This window comes from Spermophilus citellus (genome assembly GCF_964194105.1).
Source record: "Spermophilus citellus genome assembly, chromosome: 3".
In the NCBI taxonomy this organism is placed as follows: domain Eukaryota; kingdom Metazoa; phylum Chordata; class Mammalia; order Rodentia; family Sciuridae; genus Spermophilus; species Spermophilus citellus.
In genome coordinates, this window is record NC_138184.1 from 29428276 (window position 1) to 29446991 (window position 18716).

At 36.0% G+C, this 18716-nt stretch overlaps 1 protein-coding gene across 27 annotated transcripts in view; it reads left to right on the plus strand.

Moving 5' to 3' along the window:
- CLASP2 (cytoplasmic linker associated protein 2) overlaps positions 1-18716 on the plus strand; it is a 228227-nt gene that overhangs the window by 13720 nt on the left and 195791 nt on the right. For all 27 annotated transcript variants that reach the window (XM_081283484.1, XM_081283485.1, XM_081283481.1 and 24 more), the window contains exon 2: positions 13287-13365. In XM_081283484.1, coding sequence (XP_081139610.1) covers positions 13287-13365 — 79 coding nt within the window. The remainder of the gene's footprint in view (positions 1-13286; positions 13366-18716) is intronic.

Sequence of the window (18716 nt, forward strand, 5' to 3'; positions counted from 1 at the left end):
ATTGTGCTACTATGAACATCAATGTGGCAGTATCCCTGTAGCATGCTCTTTTAAGGTCTTCAGGGAATAGTCTGAGAAGGGCAATAGCAGGGTCAAATGGTGGCTCCATTCCCAGCTTTCCCAGGAATCTCCAAACTGCTTTCCAAATTGGCCGCACCAATTTGCAGTCCCACCAGCAATGTACAAGTGTACCCTTTTCTCCACATCCTCGCCAGCAATTGTTGTTGTTTGACTTCATAGTGGCTGCCAATCTTACTGGAGTGAGATGGTATCTTAGGGTGGTTTTGATTTGCATTTCTCTGACTGCTAGAGATGGTGAGCATTTTTTCATGTACTTGTTGATTGATTGTATGTCCTCCTCTGAGAAGTGTCTGTTCAGGTCCTTGGCCCATTTGTTGATTGGGTTATTTGTTAACTTATTGTCTAATTTTTTGAGTTCTTTGTATACTCTGGATATTAGGGCTCTATCTGAAGTGTGAGGAGTAAAAATTTGTTCCCAGGATGTAGGCTCCCTATTTACTTCTCTTATTGTTTCTCTTGCTGAGAAAAAACTTTTTAGTTTAAGTAAGTCCCATTTGTTGATTCTTGTTATTAACTTTTGTGCTACATGGTGTCCTATTAAGGAATTTGGAGCCCGACCCCACAATATGTAGATCAGAGCCAACTTTTTCTTCTATCAGACGCAGAGTCTCTGATTTGATATCAAGCTCCTTGATCCATTTTGAGTTAACTTTTGTGCATGGCGAGAGAAAGGGATTCAGTTTCATTTTGTTGCATATGCATTTCCAGTTTTCCCAACACCATTTGTTGAAGATGCTATCCTTCCTCCATTGCATGCTTTTAGCCCCTTTATCAAATATAAGATAGTTGTAACTTTGTGGATTAGTCTCTGTGTCGTCTATTCTATACCATTGGTCCACCCGCCTGTTTTGGTACCAGTACCATGCTGTTTTTGTCACTATTGCTCTGTAATATAGTTTGAAATCTGGTATCGCTATACCGCCTGATTCACACTTCCTGCTTAGAATTGCTTTTGCTATTCTGGGTCTTTTATTTTTCCATATGAATTTCATGATTGCTTTGTCTATTTCTACAAGAAATGCCGTTGGGATTTTGATTGGCATTGCATTAAACCTATAGAGAACTTTTGGTAATATCGCCATTTTGATGATGTTAGTTCTGCCTATCCATGAACAGGGTATATTTTTCCATCTTCTAAGATCTTCTTCTACTTCTCTCTTTAGGGTTCTGTAGTTTTCATTGTATAAATCTTTCACCTCTTTTGTTAGGTTGATTCCCAAGTATTTTATTTTTTTTGAGGATATTGTGAATGGAGTGTTTTTCCTCATTTCCGTTTCAGAAGTTTTGTCGCTGATATACAGAAATGCCTTTGATTTATGTGTGTTGATTTTATATCCTGCCACTTTGCTGAATTCATTTATTAGTTCTAGTAGTTTCTTTGTAGACCCTTTTGGGTCTTCTAGGTATAGAATCATGTCATCTGCAAATAGTGATAATTTAAGTTCTTCTTTTCCAATTTTTATGCCTTTAATTTCTTTCGTCTGTCTAATTGCTCTGGCCAGTGTTTCGAGAACTATATTGAATAGAAGTGGAGATAGAGGGCATCCCTGTCTTGTTCCGGATATTAGAGGGAATGCCTTCAACTTTTGTCCATTCAGAATGATGCTAGCCTGAGGCTTAGCATAGATAGCTTTTACAATGTCAAGGTAAGTTCCTGTTATCCCTAGTTTTTCTAATGTTTTGAACATAAAGCGATGCTGTACTTTGTCGAATGCTTTCTCTGCATCTATCGAGATGATCATATGGTTCTTATCTTTAAGTCTATTGATGTGGTGAATAACATTTATTGATTTATTGATGTTGAACCATCCTTGCATCCCAGGGATGAATCCTACTTGATCATGGTGCACAATTTTTTTGATGTGTTTTTGTATTCGACTCGCCAGAATTTTATTGAGGATTTTTGCATCTAGGTTCATTAGAGATATTGGTCTGTAGTTTTCTTTCTTTGAGGTGTCTTTGTCTGGTTTCGGAATCAGGGTGATGTTGGCCTCATAGAATGAATTTGGAAGAGCTCCCTCTTTTTCTATTTCCTGAAATAACTTGAAAAGTATTGGTATTAATTCTTCTTTAAAGGTTTTGTAAAACTCCGCTGTATACCCATCCGGTCCTGGGCTTTTCTTGGTTGGTAGTCTTTTGATGGCTTTTTCAATTTCATCCATTGATATTGGTCTGTTCAAATTGTGTGTATCCTCCTGACTCAGTCTGGGCAAATCATATGACTTAAGAAATTTATCGATGTCTTCACTATCTTCTATTTTATTGGAATGTAGGTTTTCAAAATAATTTCTAATTGTCTTCTGTATTTCTGTAGCATCTGTTGTGATATTGCCTTTTTCATCCCGTATGTTAGTAATTTGAGTTCTCTCTCTTCTTCTCTTCGTTAGCATGGCTAAAGGTCTGTCGATCTTATTTATTTTTTCGAGGAACCAACTGTTAGTTTTGTTAATTTTTTCAGTAGTTTCTTTTGTTTCAATTTCATTGATTTCCGCTCTGATTTTAATTATTTCTTGCCTTCTGCTACATTTGCCGTTGTTTTGCTCTTCCTTTTCTAGGGCTTTGAGATGAAGTGTGAGCTCATTTATTTGTTGGTTTTTTCTTTTTTTGAGGAATGACCACCAGGCAATGAATTTTCCTCTTAAAACTGCTTTCATTGTGTCCCATAGATTCCGATATGTTGTGTCTGTATTTTCATTTATCTCTAAGAATTTTTTGATTTCCTCCTTTATGTCTTCTGTAACCCATTGATCATTCAGTAACATATTGTTCATTTTCCATGTGATGTAGGATTTTTCCTTCCTTCTTTTATCATTGATTTCCAGTTTCATTCCATTATGATCAGATAAAATGCATGGTATTATCTCCACCCCTTTATATTTACTGAGGGTTGCCCTATGGCATAATATATGGTCTATTTTTGAGAAGGATCCATGTGCTGCTGAGAAAAAAGTATATCCATTTGATGATGGTTGATATATTCTCTATATGTCAGTTAAGTCTAGGTTATTGATTGTGGTATTGAGTTCTATAGTTTCTTTATTCAACTTTTGTTTGGAGGATCTGTCCAATGGTGAGAGAGGTGTGTTGAAGTCACCCATAATTATTGTGTTGTGGTCTATTTGATTCTTGAACTTGAGGAGAATTTGTTTTATGAATGTCGCAGCACCATTATTCGGTGCATAAATATTGATAATTGTTATGTCTTGTTGGTGAATGGTTCCATTTAACAGTATATAATGACCTTCTTTATCCCTTTTGATTAACTTAGTCTTGAAGTCGATTTTATTCGATATGAGGATGGCCACCCCTGCTTGCTTACGAGGACCATGTGCGTGGTATATTTTTTCCCATCCTTTCCCCTTCAGCCTGTGTATGTCTTTTCCAATCAGATGTGTCTCCTGGAGGCAGCATATTGTTGGATTTGTTTTTTGAATCCATGATACCAGCCTATGTCGCTTTATTGGAGAGTTTAAGCCATTAACGTTTAGAGTTACTATTGATATATGGTTTGTACTTCCATCCATGTTTCATTGTTTATCCTTTTATGAAAACATTTAGTTTGTTTCTCCATGATTATCTTTCCCCTCGCCCTCTGTCTTTACCGAGGCACTTCCCACTGATGGTTTTGGTTATTGTTTTTCATTTCTTCCTCGTGTAGTGTTTTGCTCAAAATGCTTTGCAATGCTGGTTTTCTGGCTGCAAATTCTTTTAACTTTTGTTTATCATGAAAGATTTTTATTTTGTTGTCATACCTGAAGCTTAATTTTGCTGGATACAGAATTCTTGGTTGGCATCCATTGTCTTTTAGTGTTTGAAATACATTGTTCTATGACCTTCTTGCTTTCGGTGTCTCTGATGAAAAATCCATTGTTAACCTTATTGGTTTACCCCTGAATGTAATCTGTCTCCTTTCTCTTGTAGCTTTTAATATTTTCTCTTTGTTCTGTATATTGGATATCTTCATAACAATGTGTCTTGGCGTTGGTCTACTGTGATTTTGTGTGCTCGGTGTCCTGTATGCATCTTCAATTTGTATATCTGTTTCCTTTTTTATTTCTGGAAAGTTTTCTGTAATTATTTCATTCAGCAGCTTACTCATTCCCTTGGTTTGAATCTCTGTACCTTCTTCTATCCCGATGACTCGTAAGTTTGGTTTTTTTATGTTTTCCCATAACTCTTGGATGTTTTTCTCGTGATTTTTTACCAGCCTTTCTGAGTTGGCTAGACTCTTTTCAAGATGATATATTTTGTCTTCATTATCTGACGTTCTGGCTTCTACTTGCTCCACTCTGTTAGTGATACTCTCAATTGAGTTTTTAATTTGGTTTATCGTTTCCTTCATTTCTAGAATTATTGTTTGATTATTTCTTATAATCTCTATCTCCTGATAAAGATGCTTAACTTCTTCTTTTAGCTGTTTATGTAATTCATTCTCAATGTGTTCTTTCACTGTTTGAATTTGCTGTCTCGTATCCTCTTTAAGGTTCCATTCCATCTGTCTAAGGTGTTCCTTGAGTTCTTTATATGACCATTTTTCTGATGACTCTAGGTCCTCCTGAATATTTAGGCTGTCCTGCATTGTTTGTACTCCTTTTCTTCCTTGCTTTTTGAAGCTGCTCATGTTACTTCTTGTTCTGTTTGACTGCTGAGTTACTGTTTACTCCTATAAATTTATTTGATGCTTGGGAGGAAAGGTATTAGAATGGAAGGGAAGAAGTCACTAAAGAGAATGAGAGTAAGCAGGTAGAAATCAAGGAAGGGGGGATAAGATAATTACAAAGAAATGAAAAGCCAAAAGAAGAAAAAAAAATAGGAAATAAAAGAAAAAAAATTAAAAAAAAATAATAAAAAAAATTAAAATTAAAAGAAAAAAATTTTTAAAAAATTGTAAAAAAAAATTTAAAAAACAACAAGAAAGAAAAATGAAAATGAAAGAAAAACCCAAATCAAAAAAAAAAAAAAGAGAAAAGAAAAAAAAAACTAATAAATGCAGTCTTAGAGTTTGATTAACTTCTCTTCCAGTAGGTGGCGCTGTGCCCACCAGGTCAAGTTTCTCCTGTCAACATGCAGGAACCAATCACTGTGCAGCAGCTCCTCCCAGACTGGGCGAGTCTCCAATCCTGAGTGTCTAGGGCCTCCTCTTGTGTCTAGTCACTTCCCACTTTTCCCCTAGCCAGGCCCCTCTCACGGGTGCCGCTCATCACAATACTGGCTACACGCCAGTTCTGCTGCTCCCGGGAGCCCTGTTTTCATGAACGACTGGGCACACTCTTCCAGTTTGCCATTCCCTCAGGCCCTAAGTTTGTAGAGCTTGGGGCTTATAATCCTCAGCGAATTTTACTTGCCCTCCGGTAGCCACTCCCCCGGTAGCTGGTGCAAGAGACCTCAGCTGTCAGCCCTGGTGGGAGCGGTAGTTCCACGCAGCAGGTCCCGCGCCACCTCTGATTCCCTCGGGCTGGCTATTGCACTCATGGGAGAGCTGGGAGGGGCCCTTAAGGTTTCCCTGATGTGTGGAGAGGGAAGGCTAGGGGATTACACACCTGTAGTCGCAGGTTTCAATGAAGTTATCTCCTCCGCTGCAGTCTGATGACGTCAGTTCTCTGCCATAGTGGTGTCTCTTGCAAATGGCGACAGTTCGTTTCCCTTTGCCGGGCGACCAATGCAACGGGTGGGTCCTTACTGTCTCTCCCAAGCCCCGTTTCAAACCTGTGGCCACTACTTATGAAGGCTCGGTAGGCATTTACCTCCGTAGGATGAGAGGGGCTGACCAGTTGTTTCAGCCGGATGGATTAATGCTGAGTCACAGCTGTTTGTGTAGCACTTAAAACATGCCAGGCGGGCTGGGGTTGTGGCTCAATGGTAGAGTGCTTGCCTTGCATGCATGAGGCACTAGGTTCAATCCTCAGCACCACATAAAATAAGCAAATAAAGGTATGTGTTCATCCTCCGCATGGTGCCGGGACGTCCGGGTCAGGCGCAGCGGCACACTGACGAGACGAACAGGTGGGCGGCGGCGGCAGGCGGCGGGTCCGGAGCTCCGCGCTCCTCTCCAAGAGAGTGGTCCTGTTCACACTGAGACCTGACCCGTTGATCTTGAATTTCCTTGAAAAACTCATTTTTTTCCTTTCTCCACTAACAGCCATCCTCCTTCTCCCAGAATCTTTGTAATCGAGCTGGGTGGTATTTTTTTCTTTCAAAAAATAATAAAATTTAAAAATATTTTTAAAAAGACTATTTCATAAGTAATGTTCTCCATCCATCAGGAGGTGCATAAAGTCTGAATCTCTTTTTTTTGTAATGTTAGCAGCCATTAATATTTAATTCTTTTATAAAGACAAACTTTTCCCATATACAACTATTTGGTTACTTAGTGTTATACTTTATGTAGAATGGTAGATTTGTTTATATGATTCTTTCCTTTTATTTACTAATTGTGAAAATAATGTGATGTTTCCAGTGTCCTTCAGTGTTGCCAGAACTTTTTTTTTTTTGCAATCATTATGAACTTTTGTAGTTAAACATCTGTATTTCAAGACAATGTATTTTTTCCTTTTTGGTATTCACATTGCCCTATCTTGGCATGGCCTTAGTGATCTTTGATAGCATCGTTGTTCTGTGGTGTCATAAGATGTTGTCATATTTCCTGCTCCAGCGATTTAGCCATTTCTCTAGAAGCTGTTTCCTTTTAGTGGGAAATAGTGTCTGGAAACTATGATGTGGTGATAATGGTACTTATTGTTACTAGTTTAGTCATTGTTTTTAGATTTTTTCTAGTGGGTAGAGTTAGATTTTATTTTAAAGAAAACTATGTTGTGAAGCCAGGTATGATGGTACATGCTTATAATCATAGCAAATAGAGAGACTTAAGTATGACAGGAGGATTGCAAGTTCAAGAGTAGGCTCAGCAATTTAGCAAGACACTGTCTCAAAAAAAATCAAAAAAGGTGTAACTGACTCTTAGTGGGTTCAATTCCCAGTACTACAAGAAGGAAAGGAAGGAAGGAAGAAGATATTTCATGAGTTCATACTGTTATTTCCAGTTCAGATTCAGGACTACAGCTTGTACTTAACTTCTACCTATCTTTTGCACGTATCTCTTTCTATAACAGCAGTTTCTAAGAACAACAGTTTCCTTTTTTTGCATAGTTTATTTTTATTTATTTATTTTTTTAGAGAGAGAGAATTTTTAATATTTATTTTTCAGTTTTTGGTGGACACATCTTTATTTTATGTGGTGCTGAGGATTGAACCCAGCACCCCGCCCTGTGCATGCCAGGCGAGCACGTTACCGCTTGAGCCACATCTCCAGCCCCTTGCATATCTCAGTGGAGAAATAAAGTCACATTACTGTATTTTAAAGTCAGTTGCAATAGTCTTCTGTGGTTACACTGCTAACTGAATAATATTTAGGTTCATTTGTTATTTCATTTTCAAAAAAATCATTGTAGATGTTACATTTGTGTTTTTCATTTTTGTTGATCCATTTTCAGTTAATTTTTGTAACTGATGTGTAAGTTGAGGTTTAATATTTTGCATGTGGTTATGGTTGTGACATCATTTGTTGAAAGATTTTTCTTCATGGAATTGCCATTGCACAGTTGTTGGTTATCAGTTGACTTCATGTTTGATTCCATTTTGTATTCAGTTTTACATTAATCTATTTGTCCATCCTTTATTTTTTTTTCTTAATAAAATATTTTTGTATTTATTTATTTATTTTTATTTTTGTCCATCCTTTTATTAATATCACATTATCTTTATTACTCTAGCTTTATTAAGTCTTAAAATCAGGTAATTTGACTTTAAATTTGTTTTTCTTGTTCAGTGTTTGGTATGGACATTCTACCCATGAACCTTTTATGTATACGTATGTGTGTATTTTATAAATCTATATCTGTATCTCCCCCTATCCTAAGATCAGCTTGTCAATATCTACAACAAACTCTGTTGGGAATTTGATCAAGATTGAATTATTTATTCATGGAGTTTCAAATCTTTTTTTTTTAATTTAAATTATTATTATTATTATTTTTTTTAGTTTGAAATCATTTTTTTTTTTTTTTTTGGTACCATGGATTGAACCTAGGGGTGCTTAACCATTGAGCCATGTCCCTAGCCCTTTTTAATATTTCATTTAAAGACAAGTTTTCGCTGAGTTGCTAAGGGCCTCGCTAAGTTGCTGAGGCTGGCTTTCAATTCAAGATCTGAAAGCCAGGATTACAGGGTGTACCACTGAAATTTTAATAATATTGAGACCTACAGCCCATGAATTTGGTATATGTATCCATTTAATTTAATTCATCTATATCCCTTTCATTAGCTTTTTGTAATTTCAGCATGTAGCTTTTGGACCTCATTATTAGATTTATGTCCTAAGGGGTCAGGCATCGTAGTATACACCTGTAATCCCGGTGGCTCGTAAGGCTGAGATAGGAGGATGGTGATTTCAAAGCCAGCCTCAGCAACTTAGTAAGGTCCTAAGCAATTTAGCCAGACCCTGTTTCTAATAAAGTATAGAAAACTGCTGGGGATGTGGCTCAGTGGTTAAGTACCCTTGGCTTCCATTCCCAGTAACCCCCCCCCCCAAAAAAAAAAAAAAAAAAAAGAAAAATGTCTAAAGTATTTTGTGGGTTCTGATTTTGTAAGTGACACTAGTTTAATACATTTCAAGACTCATTTGTTGAGTGCTGGTATGAAGAAACATGGCTTTGTGTGTGTTTGTGAGACACTAGGGATTGAATCCAGGGCTTTAGGCATGGCTTCTACCACTGAACTGCTTCCCCAGACCCTTTTTTCCGGGGTGGGGGCGGGGTTTACTGGGAATTGAACTCAGGGGCATTCAACCACTGAGCCACATCCCCAGCCCTACTTCGGACTTTATTTAGAGATAGGGTCTCACTGAGTTGCCTAGCACCTACCTTTTGCTGAAGCTGGCTTTGAATTCATGATCCTCCTGCCTCAGCCTCCCGAGCTGCTGGAATCATCACTGCGCCTGGCTCAGACTTTTTTTTGAGACACGGTTTTGCTAAATTGCCAAGCCTGGCTTTGAATTTGTAATCCTCCTGGCTTAGCGATTTATAATAGTGTGCCATTGCACACAGCCATGATTGATTTTTTTTTTTTTTTTTTGCCTGTGTGGTGCTGGGGATTGAACCTAGGGCCTTGTGCATGCAAGGCAAGCACTTTACCAACTGAGCTATATCCCCAGCCCTCACAATTGATTTTTATAGTGATCTTTTATCCTGTGATGTTACTCTCTAGTGCTAGTATTTGCTTTAGAACATCAATTTTTTAAAAAAAATTTTAATCTTTTATTTTATTTATTTGTTTTTATGTGGTGCTGAGAATCAAACCCAGTGCTTTGTATGCACTAGGCGAGTGCTCTATTGCTGAGCTACAACCCCAGCCCTAGAATGTCAATTTTTTTAGTGATTTTTATATATGTGTATGTGTACATATACAGAGTTTTAATATTTAATTCCACTGTTTACTGAGTCATTTTTTTCTTTGTGCAGATCTTTGTATTTGTCTGCTGTTATGGTTTTTTACCTGAAGATGTTTGTCTTTATCATTTTTTTTTTAAGAGAGAGAGGAGAGAGAGAGAGAGAGAGAGAGAGAGAGAGAGAGAGAGAGAATTTTAATATTTATTTTTTAGTTTTCGGTGGACACAACATCTTTGTTGGTATGTGGTGCTGAGGATCGAACCCGGGCCGCACGCATGCCAGGCAAGCGCGCTACCACTTGAGCCATATCCCCAGCCCCTTTATCATTTCTTATAATGTAGATCTGTTGTAATAAATTCTATCATATTTTGTTTGAAAATGTCTTTCTCTTTTTTTGAAAGATTTTTTATACTAGGAATAGAAATATAAATTTATAGAATTATTTCTCCAATACTATGAAGATGTCATTGTATGATTCACATACGTTTTGACAGAGAGATTGCAACCTTTTTTTGTTGTTGTTGTTATTGTTTACTTTCTCGTTGACTTAGATTTTCTTTTCTTTTGGTTTTAACAGTTTGAGCATCATGTGTCTGTATTTTTTTTTTTTTTAATTTTCCTTTTGGAGGTTCTCTGAGACTCTTATTGGGTTTGATACCTTTCATTATTTTTACCAAATTCTGGGCCATTTTCTCCAAATACTTCTTTTGCCTTGTCTCTTTTTCTTTTCCTCTAGAATTCCTCTGATATGTTAAGACAATTTGATATTGTCCTGCTGTTCTTGAATGCTTGCCTCTTCTTCCTCCCCCTTTCTTCCCATTTTATATTTTCATTTGGGTAATTTTGACTTCAAGTTCACTGATTCTTTTTTTCTTCATGGCAAATATGTTGATGAGTCCATCAAAAGAATTCTTCCCCTCCTCCTTCTCATTTTTGTTACTAGGGATTGAATCCAGAGACTCTACTACTGAGCTATATCATTAGCCCTTTATATTTTATTTTAAATTACTACTGAGCTATATCCCTTGCCCTTTATATTTTATTTTATTTTTAAATTTTGAGCCAGGGTCTCACTAAGTTGAGGGCTTCACCAAGTTTCTGAAGTTAGTCTTGAACTTGTGATCCTCCTGCCTCAGCTTCTAGAGTCTAGGATTGCAGGTGTGTGCCATGGTACTGGACCCAACAAAAGAATTCTGAATCTCTTTTATCATTCTTTAAAAATGCATTTTACATTTTTTTTATCATTTGCATTTGACTCCAGATTTTTATCTCTGCTAAAATTCCTTGTTTATTCATGCTTATTGTCTGCTCTTTAACGAGAACCTTTAACACACTTGTCGTTTTTTAAACTCTTTTTTTTTTTTTTTTTGTATTTTATTTAGAGGCATTTTTTTTTCTGTTTCTTGCTGTGCTATTGACATTGAAATTTTCTCCCTTTGCTCTTTTGTGTGTCTCCTAACTTTTAATTGAAAGCTAGATAATGTTCAAGAAATTTAAGACTAAGTTAAATAGTATTTATGCTTAGAAATGGCTTGCTTTTTCTGTTAAGATTCTAGTGTGGAGCTATGTAATCAGTCTAGGCAGAAGTTGAGTTAGGTTTGCATATTGTGGTTGCTATACTTACCTTTAGTTCATATTTACTTCTGGTTGCTCTATTACTTGGTTGATTTGATGCAGCGTTTTCTTTAATGTTTCTGCTCTATGTTGCACTTAAAGCCTTCCTTATTTCCTTGTTTCATAGAGGGCTTTTCCCTAATATTCCAGTTCTTTCCCTAATGGTAGATTCCCATTGCTGCTGCTTTCTTGTGCTTGCTAGCCTGGTTGGTAGGAGTGTGGTAATTCTCTTGTTTTTCTGGTCCAGCTTTAGCCTTAGGAGGCTTTTTGTCCTTGAGTCTTGGGGGCAGGCTTTATCAAAGATCACATCCCTCCCCACCTGGAAACCTTTAATTGTTTGAACTCATCATGTCCTCCCATTGAAGCGGAGGGCTTTTTTTCCCCAGGTACTTTTTTTTTATTGGTGCATTATATATTTTTTATTGGTGCATAATGGTGGAATTTCTTGTTACATATTCATATATATGTACAATATAACACTTTCATTTTCTAGTATTTCCCCTTTCCCTTCCCTCCTCCTTCCCCCTGGTCCCTTTCCTCTTTTCTATTGATCTTCTTTGGATTTTCATGAGATCCCACACACACACCTTTCTTTTCCTTTTTTCTCTCTAGCTTCTACATATGAGAGCAAATATTAAAACTCTTGGCCTTCTAAGTTTGGATTATTAACTTGTGGTCTCAAGTTCCACCATTTTTTCTGCAAATGATATGATTTTATTTTTCTTTATGGCTGAATAAAATTCCATTGTTTACATGTATCACATTTTCTTTATCCATTCATTGGTTGATGGACACCTAGGCTGGTCCCATAGTTTGGGTATGTTTGTATGGCTATTGTATGTTGACTTTAATTCTTTAGGATAAATACCAAGGAGCTGTATGTATAGCTGGGTCATATGGTGGTTCCATTCCTAGTCTTTTAAGAAACCTCAGTATTGATTTTCATAGTGATTGAACTAATTACAATTCCAAGACAGAAGGCTTTTTTTTTTTTTTTTTTTTTTTGTATTTTTCCTTTCTTCAACAGAAGCAGGTTTGTTGTTGGTGGTGGTACTGAGGATTGAACCCAGAGGTGCTCTGTCACTGAGCTACACCTCCAGCCCTTTTTTTTTTTGTTGTTTTATTTTTTAATTTTGAAACAGAGTATTGCCTAGTTGCCAAGGCTGGCCTTGGAGTGGCAGTTTTCCTACCTTGGCCTTCAGAGTTTCTGGGAATACAGGCATGTGCCACTGTGCCTGGGAACAGTTTGTTTTACATGTGCCCTTGGGATAACAGTGTTTGATATCCTTCTCTCAGTATTTTAAACTGGCCTTTCTTGTAGGACAAGGGTATTGGCAGCAGTAGTAAATACAGTTTCTCACTTCCCCCAGACCTGTACACCAAGAAATCCTTTTTCCAATCCCCACCAGCCCTCAGTCTTATTATTAGTGTGGAGGTTTGTGGAGAAAGAACTTGCAAGTGGGTGCTAATTAGAGTCTCCAAGTGGATACAAACTCTTGTGTGTGTGATACCAGAGATTTTGTATTTTCATTCTAGCCTCACTCAAGTTATTAACAATATGTTAAATATGGTTGTGTTTTTCTTACTTGTATTGCAGCTTAATTTTCTTCCTGTCTTCTGTCACATGTGACCTGCTTGTGTCCCACGTTGTCTTTTTTTTTTTTTCTTTAAGGTTAGCTGGTTATTCTACAACCTCAGCTTCTGATGCATTCAGAACAGTTATGATTTTGTAGATTACTTGACTTTTTGTTGTTGGAGTGTTGTTTTTCCAGTTTCTACATTCTAGACGGAGGCTGAAATTCCTTTGTAATTAAAGGTACTCTTTTGAATTTTTCACTTTGATTTAGGAACTATTTTGAAGTTCAGGTTGCAAGTATAGTCTGAGTTCCTGTGAAACTTTCACCTAATTTCCCAGTTTTTAGCTATTTTTCCCCCAAATACTTTATTACTATCTTCCTAATTATTTATAAATTATTATTATTGAACCATTTGGAAATAGGGTGCCTCAGCCTCATGACTGTTTACCCCTGAATACTTCAGTCTCAGTGTTTAAAAACTTGGTAATATATGAAGATTTGAGTGTGTCAAAAATTATATAGTGATGTGTATCAATAATTTGTATTCATTAAAACTGCTTTCTGTCTGTAGGTATCATTAATGGGATTGGAAATTTTAAGTGCCTTTGTGGACAGATTATCAACACGATTTAAATCCTATGTAGCAATGGGTAAGTTAACTTTATTTAAAAATCATTGTAGAGTTTGATGTGGTGACTTTTTTCTCCTAGTTTTCAGTGTAAATTAAAAAACAGTTTTGTACAATCGAGGGATCCGCTCTTTATTATTTTAGTTTACCCTAAGATTTTGACCTATTTAAAGAATTATATCCCCTTTGAGGAAAAAGCAAATAACCCCAAGAAACAAATAATGAAACAAAAGAAATTGCTAAATAGTGTTAATAGATTTTTTTATGTTGTATTTTCAGATTTTTTTTACTTGATCTCTTACTGAAGTTTATAATATAGCTTATGGGGAATGATCAGTTCTTTCATTGCCAAACTGTTCAGATCAGTATTTTATAGAACATAACGAATAAATTACAACAAAATTAAATGAAAAAAATGAAAGTCACATTTTTTATTCATACATTGTAATTATACATAATAGTGGAATTAATTATTGCATATTTGTACATACACACAATAGAACAATAAAATTTGGTTAGTTTTGTTCCCCAGTACTTCAAAGACTTATTTTTGTTTTTTGCTTTGGGTTTTTTTTTTTTTTTTTTTTTTTTTAAAGAGAGAGTGAGAGAGGAGAGAGAGAGAGAGAGAGAATTTTTAATATTTTTTTTTTTTTTAGTTCTCGGCGGACACAACATCTTTGTTGGTATGTGGTGCTGAGGATCGAACCCGGGCCGCACGCATCCCAGGCGAGCGCGCTACCGCTTGAGCCACATCCCCAGCCCTTTGCTTTGGTTTTGATGTTGAGAATTGAACCGTGGGTCTTGCACATATATCCTATCACTGAGATAGGATTTTTTTTTTTTTTTTGTGATACTAGATATTGAATCCAGAGACCTACTATACCATTGAGCTACATCCCCAGCCCTTTTTATTTTTTAATTTTGAGACGGGACCTTGTTAGGTTGCTGAGCAGTTCTCAAACTTGCAGTCTTCCTGCCTTAGCCTTCTGAGTAGCTGGGATTATAGGCATGAACACAGATTACAGGCATGTATCACTATATTCTGAATTCCTGAACTGAACTCAGTTTTCTATTATTAGATCCAGCAAACAAAATCAGTTGAGTTAGATTGCTTTAAAAACGTTTCCTAAACACTCTTAGTTTCTTTCTTTTTTTTTTTTTTTTTTTTTGAGGGAGGTACTAGATGTTAAACTCAGGGGCATTCAACTATTGAGCCACATTCCCATCCCTATTTTGTATTTATTTAGAGACAGGGTCTTGCCGAGTTGCTTAGCATCTCGCATTTGCTGACATTGGCTTTGAACTCACAATCCTCTTACCTCAGCTTCTTGAGCTGCTGGGATCACAGGTGTCTGCCATCATGCCCAGCAACACTCTCAATTTCTTTATTAAAGTTTGTATACTGGTCCTGAGCTTCTGGGTCTACTTTGGCACTTACTATGTGTTTGCTATGTACTATAATTTGCTAGTATAATCTTGTGTGTATTTTAATTCTAATTGCAAAGTTTGCTCTAACTTATTTTCTAAATCTGAGTCACCTGATTCATTTTCTAAACTGTGACTTTTAGAATGCTATATGAATGAATTTGGTTCGATTTTATAACCATATAATCTTAAATGTTAGTGATTTCTTTTATGGATTCAGTTGATGCTTCATATTTAAGTGTATATCACACTTACTTTTAAATATCTTGGTTCAACTTTTTTATTATGTTTGGTATGCCACCAAATCCAGTCAGTTCTTTTTTTTTTTTCCTAGCTATCTTCTCAGCATCAGCATCTAATAGGTTTCTCTGTAATATTCACTTTTTTAAAAAAATATTTATTTTTTTAGTTGTAGTTGGACACAATACCTTTATTCCATTCATTTATTTTTATATGGTTGGTGCTGAGGATTGAACCCAGGGCCCTGCGCATGCTAGGCGAGCACTGAGCCACAATCCCAGCCCCCTGTAATATTCACTTTTAATCATAATCTTGATTTCAGCCCCTCTTTTATATTCTGATCTTTTGAAAAGATTTGTTTCTGTCAATGTTCTGCTTAAAAACTCTGTAGTAAATGTTAAAAACTATGCTCTGAAAACTTATTTTACTTGCCTTTGTGTTTTCTTAAAATGTTTGACTAAGCATTTAAAATTGGGAAATTTTTAAATTTTTATTTAAAATTTTCCCCATTTTAAATAAAAATTTATATTTCTGACTTTGAGAAACTGGCCAATGTGTCATTCTTCCATTCTGACGTGTAATTGTTGACTGAAGCTATGTTGTAGCTTACGTTTTGTCTGGGTCATTAGCTTTCTAATTCATAAGCCATGTTGTTTTCTTATAACTGAGAATGCTAGGTATTGTATAGTAAGAATGAAATTCTGCACTTAAACTGACTCAGTTTTGGCATTTCTTGTGAAAACTTGACTGTAGTCATTTGTATTTGTAATCTCTGCCCTTTACTAGCTCCTTGCTATTAATTGTTACAGAGAGCATTTTAGATTTGAGAGTATTTCTGGGTATTATGTATCTTACTTGTTTTTCAAACACTAGGAAGGCCAGATGGGGTTTGATATACTGCCTGCTCATTTTGAAGCAAGAGGAATAACGGGATTAGAGTTCTAGTTATTGACTCTTTAAAAAAAAAAAAGATTTTTTTTTTTAGTTGTAGTTGGACACAATACCTTTATTTTATTTATTTAGTTTTATGTGATGCTGAGGATCTCAACCGCTGAGTCACAACCTCAGCCCCTAGTTATCTATCGACTCTTAACACTGTCTTCTTTTCAGAACTTTTGTTATGTTGTCCTTGGTGTTCAAGTTGTCTTGCTATATATGTATCTCTTCTCCATCTCAATAATCTTTTTCTTCATAATCTTCAGGAAGTACTTTCTGTCCACCCTGATTTAGCAGAAACTTTCATACTCTTTTTAGGTATAGCTTACCTTGTTTATGCTTCTGTTGTGCTGTTATTTCTTTTTGAGATCCTTTCTTTTCTGTGGTTGTTTTCTTTCCCTTCTAGAAATGTGCTTTAGATTTCAGTATCTGGGAGCTTTTAAGATTGACCTCTGGCTGGGGATATAGCTCAGTTGGTAGAGTGCTTGCCTCATATGCACAAGGCCCTGGGTTCAATCCCCAGCACCACCAAAAAAACCAAAACAACAACAACAACAACAACAAAAAAACCCACCAGATTTTAGGGGGCCAGGGTTGTGGCTCAGTGGTAAAGTGCTTGCCTGGCATGTGTAAGGCACTGGGTTTGATTCTTAGCACCACATATAAATAAATTAATAAAGTAAAGGTCCATCAACAATTTAAAAAAAAAAGGATTGACCTCATCTCACCCCCAATTTTTTTAACTCTGTGTCTCTTATACCTTTAAGTACTTAATAAATTACATTCAGTTGCTTTTTTGGGAGAGTATTTTCCCAACTAGATGCCACATGTCCATTCATACACTTATAATGTATGGATTTTTCCTTTAATTTCCTACCCTTTCTGTGCATTTACTATTAGTCAATATTGTTTTCACTTTGAGGGACCTTAATTGCTCTTAACAAAACTTGAACCTATTTTTACTTGAGGGTTGGTATGGTGTAATAGAAAAGTTTGTAATCATAGCTTGCTACCATTTTTTAATGCCTACTTTTTACCATGTACTAGGCCTATGAACTTTACATATATGAAATTTCTAATTTGGAGAAGTAAGCTGCTTTTTGAACCAACATTTGAGTTTTATTTTGGAGTTAATTTTTTATTTTGGAGTTAATTTTGGAGTTAAATTCTACTTCTCAGAAGTGTATTTTTTTCCATCTCTATTATATGGTTGTTAATGCATGAAAATGCACATATACCGAAACACCTCAAATTGTAAGTTAATGGGTGGTCATGAGTGGAACCTCATATTGTGTAGTGAAACCATTTGAATCCTGGTTTCACTACTTGCCATTTGTGTGACTTTGGGCAAGCTGTTTAATCCCTCTAAGCCTTCTTTTTTTTAAATATTTATTTGTTAGGTGTAGATGGACACAACACAATGCCTTTATGTGATGCTGATAATCGAACCTGGGTCCTGCCAGTGCTAGCTAGGCGAGCACTCTACTGCTGAGCCAGGATCCCAGCCCCTCTACCTTCTTTATGGAGTGAACTTACTCTGTTTCTTAGGATTGTTGCTAAGATTAATTGAGATATTACTACATAATATCTAACATTTAGATATTATTATCTTCTGCTATTTAGAAGCTGTTAGAACCATAGTCTCATAAAAGCCAATCTTACACTTGAGTAATTCCTCTAGTTTTAGTAACACATCTGAGTAGGATGAGAAAGATTTAAATGATTCCCACTGACCTTGTAATTAGGCAGCTGCTCTGCTGCTGCTGCTGCTGCTGCTGCTGCTTCTTCTTTTTTTTTTAATGGTGAGGGCTTTGTTTCCTTACATAGTCATTTACTTGATTAAGCTTAAGATTTTTGGATGATGCCACATTTGGTATAACTGGGCTCTACTCAAGTCATTTTCTTCCAAAAACAATGAAATTTCTTTTACCTTAAGTGTTGTTGAACCTTATTACATGAGTTTTGATTATTGCAGTGTAGACAAATATATTAGCATCAAATTACATACACATGTAATTATACCTGTCTATAAATAAACTAGGCAAATACTCCCTTTAAAAAATATTTATATATGTTTGTTAATTGTAGATGGACACAGTACCTTTATTTATTTATTTGTATGTGGTGCTGAGGATTGAACCCAGTGCCTCACATGTGCAGGGCAAGCACTCTACCACTGAGCCACAACCCCAGCCCAAATACTGCTTTCTTGATTTAATTTTTTCCTACTTCCCTTGTTTTAGACTTAGGCCTACAGTCCTTTTGAGAAAGAAAGGCTATATAGATGTAATGATAAAAGAGAAATAAAAAAAGTTTCTCTGTATTTAAACAAGGAGGATGATAATAGTGATAGTATGTGACATAGATAGTATTCAGTGCTGTACATTCTCTGAGTTGTTTACATCTTATCTTTTAATTTTTAGTAACTTCTCTGAGGTAGTATTGCTACCCATATTTTGGGAAGAAATAGACAAAAAATGTGTTCAAGGTCACACTTCTAATAAAATGACACTAAATGGCAGTGGTAATTAAGGAAATACAGAAAGTTAATTTTTTAAAAAATATTTATTTTTTAGTTGTAGTTGGACACAATACCTTTATTTTATTTGTTTTTTTTTAATGTGGTGCTGAGGATTGAACCCAGGGCCTTGCACATGCTAGGCGAGCACTCTACCGCTGAGCCACAATCCCAGCCCCAGAAAGTTAATTTTAAAAAAATTTTTTTTTAGTTGTTGATGGACCTTTATTTTATATATTTTTATGTGGTACTGA